This window comes from Rhinoderma darwinii, chromosome 5 (genome assembly GCF_050947455.1).
Source record: "Rhinoderma darwinii isolate aRhiDar2 chromosome 5, aRhiDar2.hap1, whole genome shotgun sequence".
NCBI lineage: Eukaryota > Metazoa > Chordata > Amphibia > Anura > Rhinodermatidae > Rhinoderma > Rhinoderma darwinii.
The window spans coordinates 311,041,286-311,055,383 of record NC_134691.1 but is presented as its reverse complement, the minus strand read 5'-3'; the positions used below and the strand labels follow the sequence as shown (position 1 = coordinate 311,055,383).

The following is a 14,098-nucleotide window of genomic DNA, read 5'->3' as shown; positions in this document are numbered from 1 at the left end:
TATAGATTTGATTACCTTTTGTTTACTATCCTCTTAGAGAGGTTTTTCATACTATACAATGTCCATACCACATTGAACCATTTCCTCATACCTTTCTTGGACCAGTTTCAACTTCATGCATGGGGACATTTGCCCATTATTTATATTGCATGTAATTGATGTCATTCCCCTGTGGTTTACATTCATATATTTTTGTATACCCATATGTTTTCCTGTCCTGTAAGACACCGTGATGTTGCAGTTTATGCTTCATTTTAAAATCTGTCTTGTCTTATACATGTTCATCAATAAAGGATATTTTGTATTTTTCTAACAATTTTGTGTTAATTGACCCTATTTGTAGGACATATCTTGAATATAATAGGTCAGTGCACCAAGTTTTTATTTGGTTACATGGTAAATCCTCTTTGACTGTCAGTCATATGGTTTCCTTTCCTGGATGTACAAATAGTACATAACTGTATAATGCAGCTATTTAGTTCTTTGTCACTTTGTTGATCTGAAATGGAAACAGAACTTTATAATTTCATGTAATAATAATAATTTATATTTAGCACCAACATATTTAGCAGCTCTTTACAGTTGTGGCAGTAATTGTAAGAGTTTATGATCTTAATGGAATGGGAGGACACGATAGGTACACGGTGATAGTGTTCTCCAAGGGCCCAACCCTTTGTATTGGCAATGAGAATAAAAATAAAGCTGCATAAACCCATCACCCATATAAAGTGCAAAGTGATGCGACAAGGGTATCTAGTTGAGGACAGAGTGGAGTGGGGATATCTGACCAAATGTTGTTATGTGTTGGACTATGGTTATGTGACATAGGGATTCTTTAAAATAAATTAGAAAAAAAAGTCTAATGGTCCAGAACAGTGAGTTGCACAGAATGAGGACATGATGGCAGAGACAGTGGACATACAATCACTAGTGATATTTAGGAGAGCTGGGAGAACACTAACTCTGCTCCAGTCTGTCCAACTAGAATTATGTATGGAGAAAACAGGAAGGGGCACATGCCCGGTCATACAAATACGAGGTCAGGGTTGGCAGAGTTCATGCAACACGATAAACAGATACAGGTCAGGGCAGGCAGTGATCCCAAGACAGAGTCTGGAAACAGTCCGGGTCACATCCAAAATAGCAAACAACAAACACCTTCACAAATGGACAGGATTCAAGAAATCTTGTTGCTCAGATTTTGAACCCCATTGGGGACAGGGACTCCTTAATATATTGGCGCTATATAAGCAACGCGAAATGCATATAAATATGTGAGAACTTACAGAGTCGGCTTCTTTAATAACAATGAGTTGTCTTCCAATTGGTGGCAGTGGTTTCTGAAAAATTAATAATAATTATTAATTGATTGATCGATCATTGAGTAGAACATGTTAAAGAGGCTCTGTCACCACATTATAAGTGGCCTATCTTGTACATGATGTGATCAGCGCTGTCATGTAGATTACAGCAGTGTTTTTTATTTAGAAAAACTATTTTGACGGAGTTATGACCTATATTATCTTTATGCTAATGAGTTTCTCAATGGACAACTGGGCGTGTTTTACTATATGACCAAGTGGGCGTTGTACAGAGAGGAGTGTATGACGCTGACCAATCAGTGACCAATCAGCTTCATACACTTCTCTCCATTCATTTACACTGCACATATCACTATGTGCTGCCACATAAACACACTATAACATTACTGCAGTGTCCTGATAATGAATATACATTACCTCTAGCCAGGACGTGATGTGTATTCATTCTCCTGACCACTTTTGTAGCGTCTCTGGGGTTTACAGCACAGCAGGCGTAGTCTCGCGAGATTACGCTGTAAACTGTCATCCACAGCGAGATCTCGCTGTGCTGTGCTGTAAATCACACAGACTCTACAGAAGTGGTCAGGATTCTGAATACACATCCCGTCCTGGCTGGAGGTAATGTATATTCATTGTCAGGACACTGCAGTAATGTTATAGTGTGTTTATGTGACTGCAAATAGCGATATAGCTATATCCTTTCTGCAGTGTAAATGAATGGAGAGAAGTGTATGACGCTGATTGGTCACTGATTGGTCAGCGTCATACACTGCTCTGTACAGCGCCCACTTGGTTATATAGTAAAACACGCCCAGTTGTCCATTGAGAAAGTAATTAGCATAAAGCAAATATAGGTCATAACTCTGTCAAAAATGATCGTGTTTCTAAATAAAAAAAACACTGCTGTAATCTACATTACAGCGCCGATCACATCATGTACAATATAGGCCACTTATAATGTGGTGACAGAGCCTCTTTAAACCTATCCTATATCTTCTATCACATTTCTAAATATATTGTTTATTAAATGCATCTCCACCCAAAAGAAAAAAAATCGCCTTAAACATTCTATTAAGTTATTTCTTAGTTCTGTCTCCTTCTCGCAAGCGACGGACAAGAATCAGCCATTACAGCTCTAATAGGGATTGGCATCAAGCTTTACCAGACTCTTGAATATCAAATCTTGTAGCATGTAGTGATATTCCTTCACAACTATGTACAGATTGGCAGGTCAGTAGTCTAGTAACGCTAGGCGACAATCCCTGTGGTAGCCAGAATGGTGGCCATATTGGTTGTCAACCAACATCCAATTAAATGTTAAACAACTTGAAGAGGTTGACTCAAGGACTTCTATATATCCTAGGAATTTTCTGGTTTGAGTAGAAAATGCCCTTTAACGAACCAAACACAAGTGATACTTACAGAGACAAAGATCTCTTCCTCGGGGGTGGGTCTTTCTGATGGTGATACGAATGATCTTATTTTTCTTCCTCCGATCCAAGATTTTGTCACCTGTATAAATAGCATATAATAATTCCCTTTATTGCAGGATATTGAGATTATATGATGTCATTATTAAGACATTCATCACTAATAGTTCTCAGGATGCAGAAGATTATTCTTGTGGACTATGATTGCCCCGGAATTAATGTCCTTGGCCCTACCTCCTGGACTGCTTTATCATGTGATATAGGGCTTTGTCCTGGGTCTGGGGTATATACAGCCTTTATCATACACACCTCTGAGATGTTCCGCTGATCATCCTCCTCTGTTTGTGTTGCTACTGAGACCTGTAAGTACGAGTTGGTACTTGTGCTAGTAGAGAACATGATGATGTGATCCAGGTCCCTTTCCGTAACTTGGGTGCCAACATGTTTTTTCTTTGGGATCGTTGGCTGATGCTCTTCTAAACCAAACTTCTACAAAACAGAATAAAAGTGAATGAAGGTGAATCATACTGGTAGATGTTTCTATTACTAGATAAGTATATCACCAAAGAGCAAACATACAGCAAATAACAGATCAAGATTTAGGACAACATTCGTGCCATATCCAAAGGTAGGGCCCCCCAACCTTCAAAAGAATGGGTGTCCAAGGGGGTCCAGGGCGCATGGCTGTTCTCGTAACTCTCATAGAACATAATAGAGAAACGCGCACATGCTTTCTGACGTTCACCTGCATCTCCTCCACTTTGTGTCCACCCAGCTTCTACTTATATTATGACTGAGGGTTCACATAAGCTAGAAAATCAGATACAACACAAGACAGTGACTGCAGGAAATCAGTAATAAACTCATGTTCTCACCTTGCGGAAGAAATCTATGAAGCTTCTTTTCTTGGTTTTAGTAGGGGCAATTTGCAGTTTGATCTACAGAAAGAAAACACATTTAGGCCGGGTTCACACATAGCGTAAACACTGCGGTTTTTCTGCAACCAATTTCATTTGCAGAAAATATGCAGCGTAGTACCGTAGCAGAAAAGTAGATGAGCCTTGAGCAAATCTCATCCACACGCAGAGTAAAAAAACTTTCATAAATTGACCTGTGGTGCATTTTTTAAATAAATCGCAGCTTTCGTGTTTCAGGTTGTCGTCATTGAAATCAATGGGGAGATAAAACCTGCATGAAGTAGCAGATGTTGTTAGTTTTGCAGTGAAAAATCTGCAATATCGCTGCAAAGATCGCAACTCAGAAAAAAAATTCTCATACTTGCCCGAAACTTTCTATTCCTGCATCCAACGCATCCGCCAGGGATGATGTTTCATCCCATGTAACTGCTGCAGCCAATCACAGGCTATAGCGAGCGTCACATTGAATGAAACGTCATCCCAGGAGGCCGGGCGGCAGGAAGTCAGAGGGATGCGTCGCCATGGCTTTGGCCGGGGTAAGTATGAACGTTTTTTTTGTTTTTTTCTAGTGCTGCTTTTCACAGCGGAAATCCTGCTCGAAAAACTGCACCACAATGTGTTACGGTTTTTCGGCTAGAATGTGCTGGAGGTTCTAGGTCAGATACGCTGCGTAGTTTTACACATCGTATCCGACCAGTGTGAACCCGGCCTTACACAGCATTAGAAAATCTGCCCCATTGTATCAAACTATTTGTGCAGATTGCTGCAGCCGCCGCTGTGTATTGAGCTCACAAAGCAGAAAAAAAAATATCTCATACTTAACCAGGTCTCTCTTCTCCTGCGTCCAGCCCGGCATCCAGGGATCATGTTTTATCCCATGTAAGTGCTGCAGCCAATCACTGGCTGCAGTGGTCACATGGGATAAAATGTCATTCCAAGAGACCCAAATGCATAACATATAAGGAACGCGTCACCATGGGTACGGGTAAGTATGGATTGGTTTTTTTACGTGCTGTTTTCCGCAGCGGACATTCCGGACGAAAAACTGCACCACAATTATCCTCATATATACCGATCTAATCTCAAATCTGTCTATCTCTTATCTATTTTCCTACTTGTCTATTAATCTCATATCTATTCATCTATCTTTGGGGATTGACAGTTCCAGTAACATTACCTTAACAGAATAACCCCTCCTGACTGTGGATGTCAGCGGCTTCAGGTCTAGCTGAATCTCCTCAATCTGGGTTACTGGATTTTCAGATGTTTTATCTGCCACATCATTAGGAGTGACACTTGGTGCTACATAAGCCTGCCAAAAAAAACAACTAGACTTTAGGGGCTTTCCCAAAATCTTAAATTATCACCTATTTACAGGATAGATGATAATTGTCTGATCACTGGAGACTGCTGGAACCCCCACAGATCATGAGAACGGGGGTCCAAAATCCCCAGATCCTCCTCACTGCTTGACCGCAGTAAGGAGGACATTGAATGGAGTGGTGGTTCAGCCTGCGCGCTACCGCTACATTCAAAGTGTACGGGAATTACAGAAACAGACGAGTACAGCGCTCGGCTGTTTCCATCATTCTCATAGACAATGAATGGAACGGTGAACGCAGGCTCGACAGCAGCTCCATTTAAGCTCCTTTTCACTTCTGGGCGTGCAGTGAGGAGGATCTGGGGGATCGGGACCTCCATTCTCATGATCGGTGGGGGTACCAGCAGTTGGGCACCCAGCGATCAGAAAATGATCAATTATTCTGTGAATAGGTGATAATTTCTGATTTTGGGAATACTCCTTTAATAGATGGGAATTGCACAACATGTACTTGATATGCATGATCCCAGTATCTTACCAATGTAACCTCCTCCAATAGATCCAAACACCCACCAACCACGTCTTCTACGTACAGTATGTAGAAAAAACTCAGCAAAAAAGTGACACTAAGAGAAATCTTACCTTTCTCCTGTTAATACATTTCCAGAAACGTTTCCGTGTCCTGGATACATTTTTAGGCTCTTTTTTTGGAACGTCAATGATGTTATCAAAGGAGCCAGCAGGACGTTGCTGTAAATAAGTAGAAAACTGAGTTCATTGAATGTGTTTCTGTAATTCCTTATAATTATTAGAATTTCCAGCCAACACATTCTATAGCGCTGTACACAGATTATCATCACTCACTGTACCCAATGGGGCTCATAACGCCAATCTCTCCATCTCAGACACACACTGAGGCCAATTACATAGGAATAACCTATCAGTATGTAATTATAGTGTGAAAGGAAATAGAGAACGGGGGAAATCCACGCAAACACAGAAAGAACATATAAACTCCATGCAGGCGTTTTCCTTGGTTGGATTGGACCCCAGGGACACATTGCTGAGCACCCAGTTACCATGCTCATGATTTGTTTGTAGTAGTAGAGATAAATCCTGATCTTGTGAATTTATATATAAGCGGCTTCTGTCACTTTGCTGATATACCATACATTGAAGGGGTTGTCTGGGGTTAGAAAAAAAAGTCGGATTCTTTTTCAGAAACAGTGCCACTATTGTCTATGGGCTGTGTCCGGTACTGCAGTTCATTCCCATTCAAGTAAATGGGGCTGTGATATAATACCTGACACAGCCAATACTCAAGAGTGGTGCAGTTTCTGGAGAGAAAACAGCCCCTTTTTCTAATGCTGGACAATCTCTTTACCCTCTAATAACAGTTTCCAATTAGGCTATATGCATATGTGTCAAATAAGCCATAACAATGTCCGACCAAGTAGCCAATATCCATGGGTAAGTGTTGGCAGCATTACTTCTTTCTCTATTATTCCGGATACCACAACATCAGAATGAGAGGGATGTATAATACCCCCTCCCCCAGATCAGTATAATGGACACCAACTTCTAAAGAGCTAATACACCCGTTGTACCCCAAAAAATGTGAAAAAATCCTAATCATAAAATAAATGTAATTATTCTCTTTTATTTTTCCATTTTACCAATAGATAGAATTTCCTTATAGATTATATCTATTACTTGAATTACTGCCTGTATCAGTGTGGGGTAATGTGTGTGATAAAGCAACAGATTCTCTGTGCTTGGCTCTCCTGGGGCACCAGCATAATACAGACGACATTTATGACAGCCTGTATCCTGTGAACAGAGTTAGGGAAAAGACTGGAGGAATATAGTGACTGCGGGGGCACGGCTAGAAGGGGTTTAGAGTTGAGGGTATGATCACACGCTTATCAAAAAACTTCTGAAAATATGGAGCGGTTTTCAAGGGAAAACAGCTCCTAAATTTCAGGCGTTTTTTTAGCAACTCGCGTTTTTCGCGGCGTTTTTTATGGCTAATTTTGGAGCTGTTGTTCTATAGAGTCAATGAAAAACGGCTCCAAAAACGGCTCAAGAAGTGACCCGCACCTTTTTTTTACGGACGTTTTTTTACGCGGCTGTTTTTCAAAACGGCTGCGTAAAAAAACGGCCCATCGGAGCAGAACGCTGTGTTTCCCATTGAAATCAATGGGCAGATGTTTGGAGGCGTTCTGCTTCCGATTTTTCGGCCGTATACACCCCGAAAATAAGCCGAAAATAAGCCGAGTGAACATACCCTGACAGTCGCACCTGGCCATGGGGTCTGAGGAGGACCAGAGGCCCCTCTGCCACATAGGAAGACACCAGAATTGTAACTGGAACATTGTAGGTGGGGGGTCCTGTTACAGATGTTACATTGGAGTCCATAAGCTTTGAATTACGCCTCTGACTGACTGACATAGGGGCAGCTCTTCCATTTGGTGCCAGGAGAACAACTTGAAGGAATAGGAATTCCCGGCACCTGCCTTGTTTTGAATGGAAAGACTCCGGTCACAGATATATATTAGGAAATTGCTGGGATTTTAGTTCCATAATGTTATCAAGTGGATCCAAGGTGGAGCTTTTACTTGATGAGGAAATATATAACATATAAAAAATACATCACCTGGACTTTGGATGAATGACGTCGAAAAAAGTTCCATCTCCTGCTCTTCTTCCCGGGCTCCGCAAACTTGGTGACATGAGTTTGATAACGGGACCGAGCAGGTAAATATTCCTGTGGGACAGAGAAGGAATAATCTCCATTCAGTGACATGATTTATAACCTCCTTATGTCGCATTACATTAAGGCTGAGTTCACACAGGGTGGATACGCTGCGTAAAAGCACACATCGTATCCATCCTGTGCGCTGCAGGGAATTCCGGGCGAAAAACCGGACCAAACTGTGGTGCAGTTTTTCGCCCGGCATGTCCTCTGCGGAAATCTGCAGCATTTAGCCTGGGATTGGGTGCAGCGGCGGTCACATGGGATGAAGAGTCAAGTGTCATCCCAGGAGGCCGGCCCTCTGACATCATCCAGGTCGGCCTCTTGGGATGACGTTTCATCCCATGTGACCGCCGCTACAGTGTGTGATTGGCTGCAGCGGTCCAGGAGGCCCACCTGGAGGAAGAAACACAGACTCCTGGGTAAGTATAAGATTTATTTATTTTGTGCGTATTGCGTTTTTTTGCGGCACAATCTCTGTGAACCCGCTGAAAAAAAATGCAACAACTGCTATTTGTTGCGGGTTTTACCTCCCCATTGAATTTAATGGGGAAAAGCCGCAACAAATAAGCAGCGTTTACGCAAATACAATTGACATGCTACGGAATAAAATTCTGCGCCACTGGTCAATTTCTGAGTCTTTTTTCCGCTCGTTATTTCCGCAGCGTGTGGATAAGATTTGTTTTATCTCATCCTCTTTGCTGCTACTGTATTTGCTGCAAATTCTCCACAACAAATTCCGTTGCGGAAAATGCGCAGTATTTACGCAACGTGTGAACTGACCCTAGGGAGGTTGTCCTGGATTAGAAAATAATCAACTTTTTCCTGACACAGCGCCACTCCTGTCCTTGAGCTGGTATTGCAGCTCAGCCCAATTCAAGTGAATACAATATCATACGCAGCTAATGAACTAAAGCGGTGATATTTGTGGGGGAAAAACAGACCCTATTTTCTAATTCTGAACAATTAATACATTTGAATCAATTTTGCTATTCTAAAAACACAAGTAAACAAAAATGTCTATGAATTACTGCTCATTACTTATTCCCAATCAATCCTCAATAATTATCAATACATGAATATATAATTACTTACCAGAAATCTGTCCATATTTGGACTAAAATGCGCAATAGCAAAATATAAAATCAATTCTCTCTCCTCTCTTCCTCTCTCTCTCCTACAAAACCCTCAAAGGAATCAAGGTAAAACCTGGCCTAATAGGGTAGAGTCTGATGACATCATAATGGACTTGATGACATCACCACAGCAGCATTCTAATCATCCCCACCCCCAATCTTATCAATGTACTACTAGAGTTGAAATTATTAAAAAAATTAAACTGTTACATCCCCCCCCCCCCTTGTAATAAATGGTGGAGGGTTTTATTCTCCGTTTTTCAATGTCTACAGCTTAAAAACAGAGATAAGTGGCGGTCTGTTTTGTTTAAATTTTATTTATTTATTTATTTATTTATTTATAGAATAGGAAATTATACAGTTTTTGAATATACTTTCTTCCCCTTCACAGGATTATAAATATACGGGCTCATCAGTAATGTTTTTGGTTTGGTCTTACCTTCAATATAGTTTGAAGTATTTACATTGATACGTATTGTGCCACTTTTCAAATGACTGACTGAGCCGGAGTAGTGTCAGTATTTACTGCTTACTTGCATTATACTCCTTTATACTATACTGTTTATATGCATACTTATGCTTCCCATTTGTAGTCTCTTTGTATTCTCTGTAGATATTGTAACCTGCTGTGTCCTCCACTGCTCTACCACACTTTGTTTTTATTATTTTATACGTCTTTTGTGTACATGTTGTATGTCTGCAGTTGTGGTCAACTGTCTCTTTCCAATATGGATTAATACAGTAATTTTTATACTTTTATTCAATGGATATCTTTATTTTTGAGATTATGGCTTCAGGTTTTGGTTTCACTTTATATAACAGTGCAGTAGCCCCCGTCTCCACAGTAGAATGGTATAGTCCACAGATCAGGCCTGTGTAATGCATCCACAGGCTACTGGAAAATGACTAAACATGGCGTCAGTCATGTGATCCCCCCCCCCCACCCACACACACACACACACACACACACACACATACACATATACACACACACACACACATCATGGGACCCGTGGCATTCAGGGTTACATGACATGGGACCCGTGGCATTCAGGGTTACATGACATGCATGTGTTGGCACAACATAGAGGACACATCTATGGGCTGAGTAAAAAGGCCTAATGGTGGAATAATGATGAAGAACAATTTCTGGGTGTGTTTTTACTTTTAGAAAATGGCTGCCTGTCTCTAGGTGAAGTATAAAATGGCTGCCTGTCTCTAATTTTTGGGGCTCATCCTCAACATGGGTTTAGTGAAAAAGCCCTCAATCCGGTCATATTGGGCAACAAGCCCTACACATGCCACACCTGTTTTTCCAGCCGTTATGACCAGAAGCAGATATGAGGTGCTAATGTACTTCCTTCATTTTAACGACAATCACCAGCCCCCCCCCCCCCGTAGTGATCCAGGCCGTGACCGCCTGTATAAAATAAGGCCCCTGATAAAAATTGTGGAGGAGTCATTTATGCCGGTGTACAACCCAGAAAAAAACCAAGCGGTGCATGAATCGCTGATGAGTTACAAAGGCAGGCTCTCATTCCGCCAGTACATCCCCTCAAAGAGAGCAAAATATGGGGTTAAAATCTACAAGCTCTGTGAGAGCGGCACAGGCTACGCATCAGAAGGGACTTGCCACAGGAACTGGTGAGAAAAAGCCTGAGAAGGGGGGAATCAAGTGGTCTTTGCAGTGGAAACCTTCTTGCAATAAAATGTAATGCCCGCAAGGATGTGTTCATGCTAAGCACTGTTCACACAGACACAAAAGTGACAGTGAGGGAACGTGTTGCCACCTCTGATAAAGAGACGCCGGTCTGCATCACAGACTATAATAAATTCATGGGGGCAGTGGATTTGTCTGACCAGGTTTTACAGCCATACCTGGTGCAAAGAAAATCCCGCGACTGGTATAAAAAGGTGGTCATTCACCTTATTCAGATGGCAGCATTCATCGGCTTTGTGCTGTACAAAAAAATCAAATGGGCAAAATACTTTTTTTACATTTCTGGAGAACATAATTGAACACCTTTTTTTTGCGTCCCCTGACCCCAGACTCAGCCATGAGGCAGAAGATGTCCGACGGCTTGTGGAACTTCACTTTGTACACCCTGTGCCTGCTACTGAAAAAAAACAATACCCCCAAAAGCGATGCAGAGTGTGCAGCAAAAATGGCATACGAAGGGACACGCGATTTTATTGCCCTACATGTCCCTCTAATCCTGGTCTCTGTAACTATCCATGCTTTGAAATTTATCATGCAGTCCGACATTATTAACTCATTTACTTTCACACTGTTTTTGTAGGGAGAACCAAAAGGGAGGGTTGATTATTGGATAATGTTTCACTGTAAAAATGCAGCAATACTGTATTTTCTCGAAAAAACTATATTTTTTATTTCTTTCCGCCTATTAAAAGTACTCACTATACCCCTAGATGAATATTAGCAGGACATTTATACTTGTCAAAATGACCTGCAGTACCACGGCAAATATAACGTGGTTCCCTAAAATCAGCTCTGACGTAAAAAGGCCTCCAAAAGCCAAAATGGACTCCTTCTATGATATGCCCTATAACGGGTCCATATAATAGATTAGACACACATATTTGGTATCGCCGTACACGGGAGAAATAGCAGAATGTGGAAAGGTATCACTTTTACCAATATGTCATATGGTGTTTCGACATGGCTTTAGAAAAGTGACACTTTTGTAAAAAAAAAAATTCAATTTTAATTTTTTTGGCCCAAGTTTGTACAAATTCTGTAAAAAGAGTTAAATAAGAGTTAAAACAGAAATTGAACCGCTAGAAATAGACTTTAGAGTGTCTAGTTTGTAGAACACAATGTTTTTTTTACCATTATTTATTGGACTTCACATCCATTACCCCTACATTACTACCATGGTGTAAAAAAACGAAATTAAGACATTTTAGTGTACAATTGAAAAAAGGGGCACTTGTGTTTTATACTATATTTCTGGTCCAAAAAAATAAACTACGCCTCCAAGTCAGGTGTCCTTATGATCAGGATAAATGAAAAAATTATGATACAATTACTTTTATTTTCAAACTGTTACATTTTAAATGATGAAAAATCAAAATGTCTCTTTTTTTCCTGTCTTTCCACGGCTATAAAAAAGTAACAAAAATGTTATCTATACATATATACCACAAAAAGGAAGCACTACATGTCCCAAGAAAACAGGGCAAAATTCACATCGATACATAAAACACATACAGAGTTATACTGCGTTACATCTGTGAATAGCAAAACTGCGAAAATTGCTCTGGTCACTAAGGTTTAAATCTCCTTCGGTATTAAGGGGTTAAAGGTGTTGTATATTATGGTTTTATCAAATAAAGCTAATTTATTATATAGTGAAACGTTATGCAATTTTCTAATATACTTTAGGTATCAATTCCTTGCAGTTTTCAAGATCTCTGCTTGTAGTCATAAGAATCTTCGTTGGTTACATCCAGAGGATGAAAATCTGTCCTGTTCATGTGATGGACACACAGGCATGGCCGACCTTAGCTACGTGCGACACGTGCAGTCGCACAGGGCGCTGGGCGCCATGCTGTAAGGGGGGCGCCAGTTTGTGAATTTCTCCCGCTCTGCGGCTACGGCTCGCGGCGCCAGCGGGTCAGGTGTCACTTACTGACCTCACTACTGGCTGCCGTGACTACCGCTCTCTCGTTCACCCTCTCCCCCTCTTCGTCTTATGTCCTGAGTGATGATCAGGCGTGATTACATCACTCAGGATGCAAGACATACCATGCGGTCCTGCTCTGGCTATTTCCCCAGGGCTCCGTTCCAGCAGCATCAGCGGACGCAGTACACTAAGAAGCCCAGCAGGTTCGTCAGACTGTGGGGCTTTGGTTGTATGGGGGCACTGATGAGGGCCAAAAAATGGCAAATGGGCAGGATTCAGTGCCACCTTGGTGCCCATTTGCCACTTATTGACCCTTTAGTGTCCTGTTCAGTGCCCTTTCGATGCCCATTTGCCATTTATTGCCCATTTATTGTTCTTCTGTGACAGAGGGTGCTAAAGGGGCAGTAAATGGCAAATATGCATCATGGGGGCACTGAACATAAGGACACTAAAGCGAAAATCAGTGGAAATGGGCACCAAGGTGGCACCAATCAGGGAGCAATCAGCGTCATACACTTCTCACTGTTCCAGCCCAGCTTCTTTCACTGCACAATCACACTGTTAATGTTAATGTGAACAAAAAACAGCGATTTTGGCTATTTCCTTTTTTTTTGCGACCTTTACAGTGAGTTAAATAAGAAGTAATAAAAAGTACCAACATTGCCCACGAGGACAGCAGTTTTAATATTTTTGTCCTGTTATACAAAAGATAGCCTTTGAGTAAACGGAGTAAGGGCCAGTTCACACGTTGCGTAAATGCAGTCGATTTTCCGCAACGGAATTCGTTGCAGAAAATCCGCTGCAAATACAGTAGCAGCAAAGTGGATGAGATAAAAAAATCTCATCCACACACTGCGTAAATAATGAGCGTGAAAAACTGACCTGCGGTGCAGAGTTTTATTTCGCAACATGTCAATTGTATTTGTGTAAATGCACCTTATTTGTTGCGGGTTTTCCCCATTGTATTCAATGGGGAGGTAAATTCCGCAACAAATAGCAGTTGTTGTGTTTTTTGCGGCGGGTTCGCAGCGATCCTGACGCAAAAAACGCCACTCAGAAAACAAACAATATATTATACTTACCTAGGAATCTGTGTTTTATCCTCCTGGGATGACGCTTCATCTCATGTGACCTCCGCTGCAGCCAATCACAGGCTGTAACGGCGGTCACATGGATGAAACGTCATCCTAGGAGGCCGGCCTGGATGATGTCAGAGGGCCGGCCTCCTGGGATGACGCTTCATCTCATGTGACCGCCGCTGCAGGCTGGCTAAGTGCTGCAGTTTTTCGCAGCAGACATTCCAGGCAAGAAACTACCCCACAGCTTGGTGCAGTTTTTCGCCCTAAATTTCCTGCGGCGCACAGGGTGGATGCGCTGCGTTCTTTTATGCAGTGTATCCGCACTGTGTGAACTCAACTTAAGGCTGGATTCACACGAGCGTGTGCGTTTTGAGTGCGCAAAAGGCACTTAACAGCTCCGTGTGTCATCAGCACTCTGTATGTTTGTAAACAGAAAAGCACGTGGTGCTTTTCTGTTTTCAATCATACTTTTTATTGCTGTTGCGTGAATC

General features: G+C 41.6%; 1 protein-coding gene across 3 annotated transcripts; it reads right to left on the bottom strand.

Annotated features, from left to right (window-relative positions):
• Nucleotides 1-364: 364 nt before the first annotated feature.
• Nucleotides 365-9,038, bottom strand: LOC142652998 (uncharacterized). 3 transcript variants are annotated; one of them, XM_075828704.1, is made up of 9 exons: nt 8,841-9,038; nt 7,647-7,757; nt 5,633-5,740; nt 4,847-4,981; nt 3,628-3,690; nt 3,062-3,241; nt 2,745-2,834; nt 1,287-1,340; nt 365-499 (listed from the first exon to the last, which is right to left on the bottom strand). In XM_075828704.1, the coding sequence occupies exons 1-9, from the start codon at nt 8,853-8,855 to the stop codon at nt 476-478; spliced, it is 780 nt and encodes a 259-aa protein (XP_075684819.1). In that variant the 5' UTR covers nt 8,856-9,038; the 3' UTR covers nt 365-475. The 3 variants fall into 3 exon arrangements, with proteins under 3 accessions (XP_075684819.1, XP_075684820.1, XP_075684821.1); XM_075828705.1 differs by lacking the exon at nt 2,745-2,834 and having other exon boundaries at nt 8,841-9,037; XM_075828706.1 differs by lacking the exon at nt 4,847-4,981 and having other exon boundaries at nt 8,841-9,037.
• Between the last annotated feature and the right edge of the window lie 5,060 nt (nt 9,039-14,098).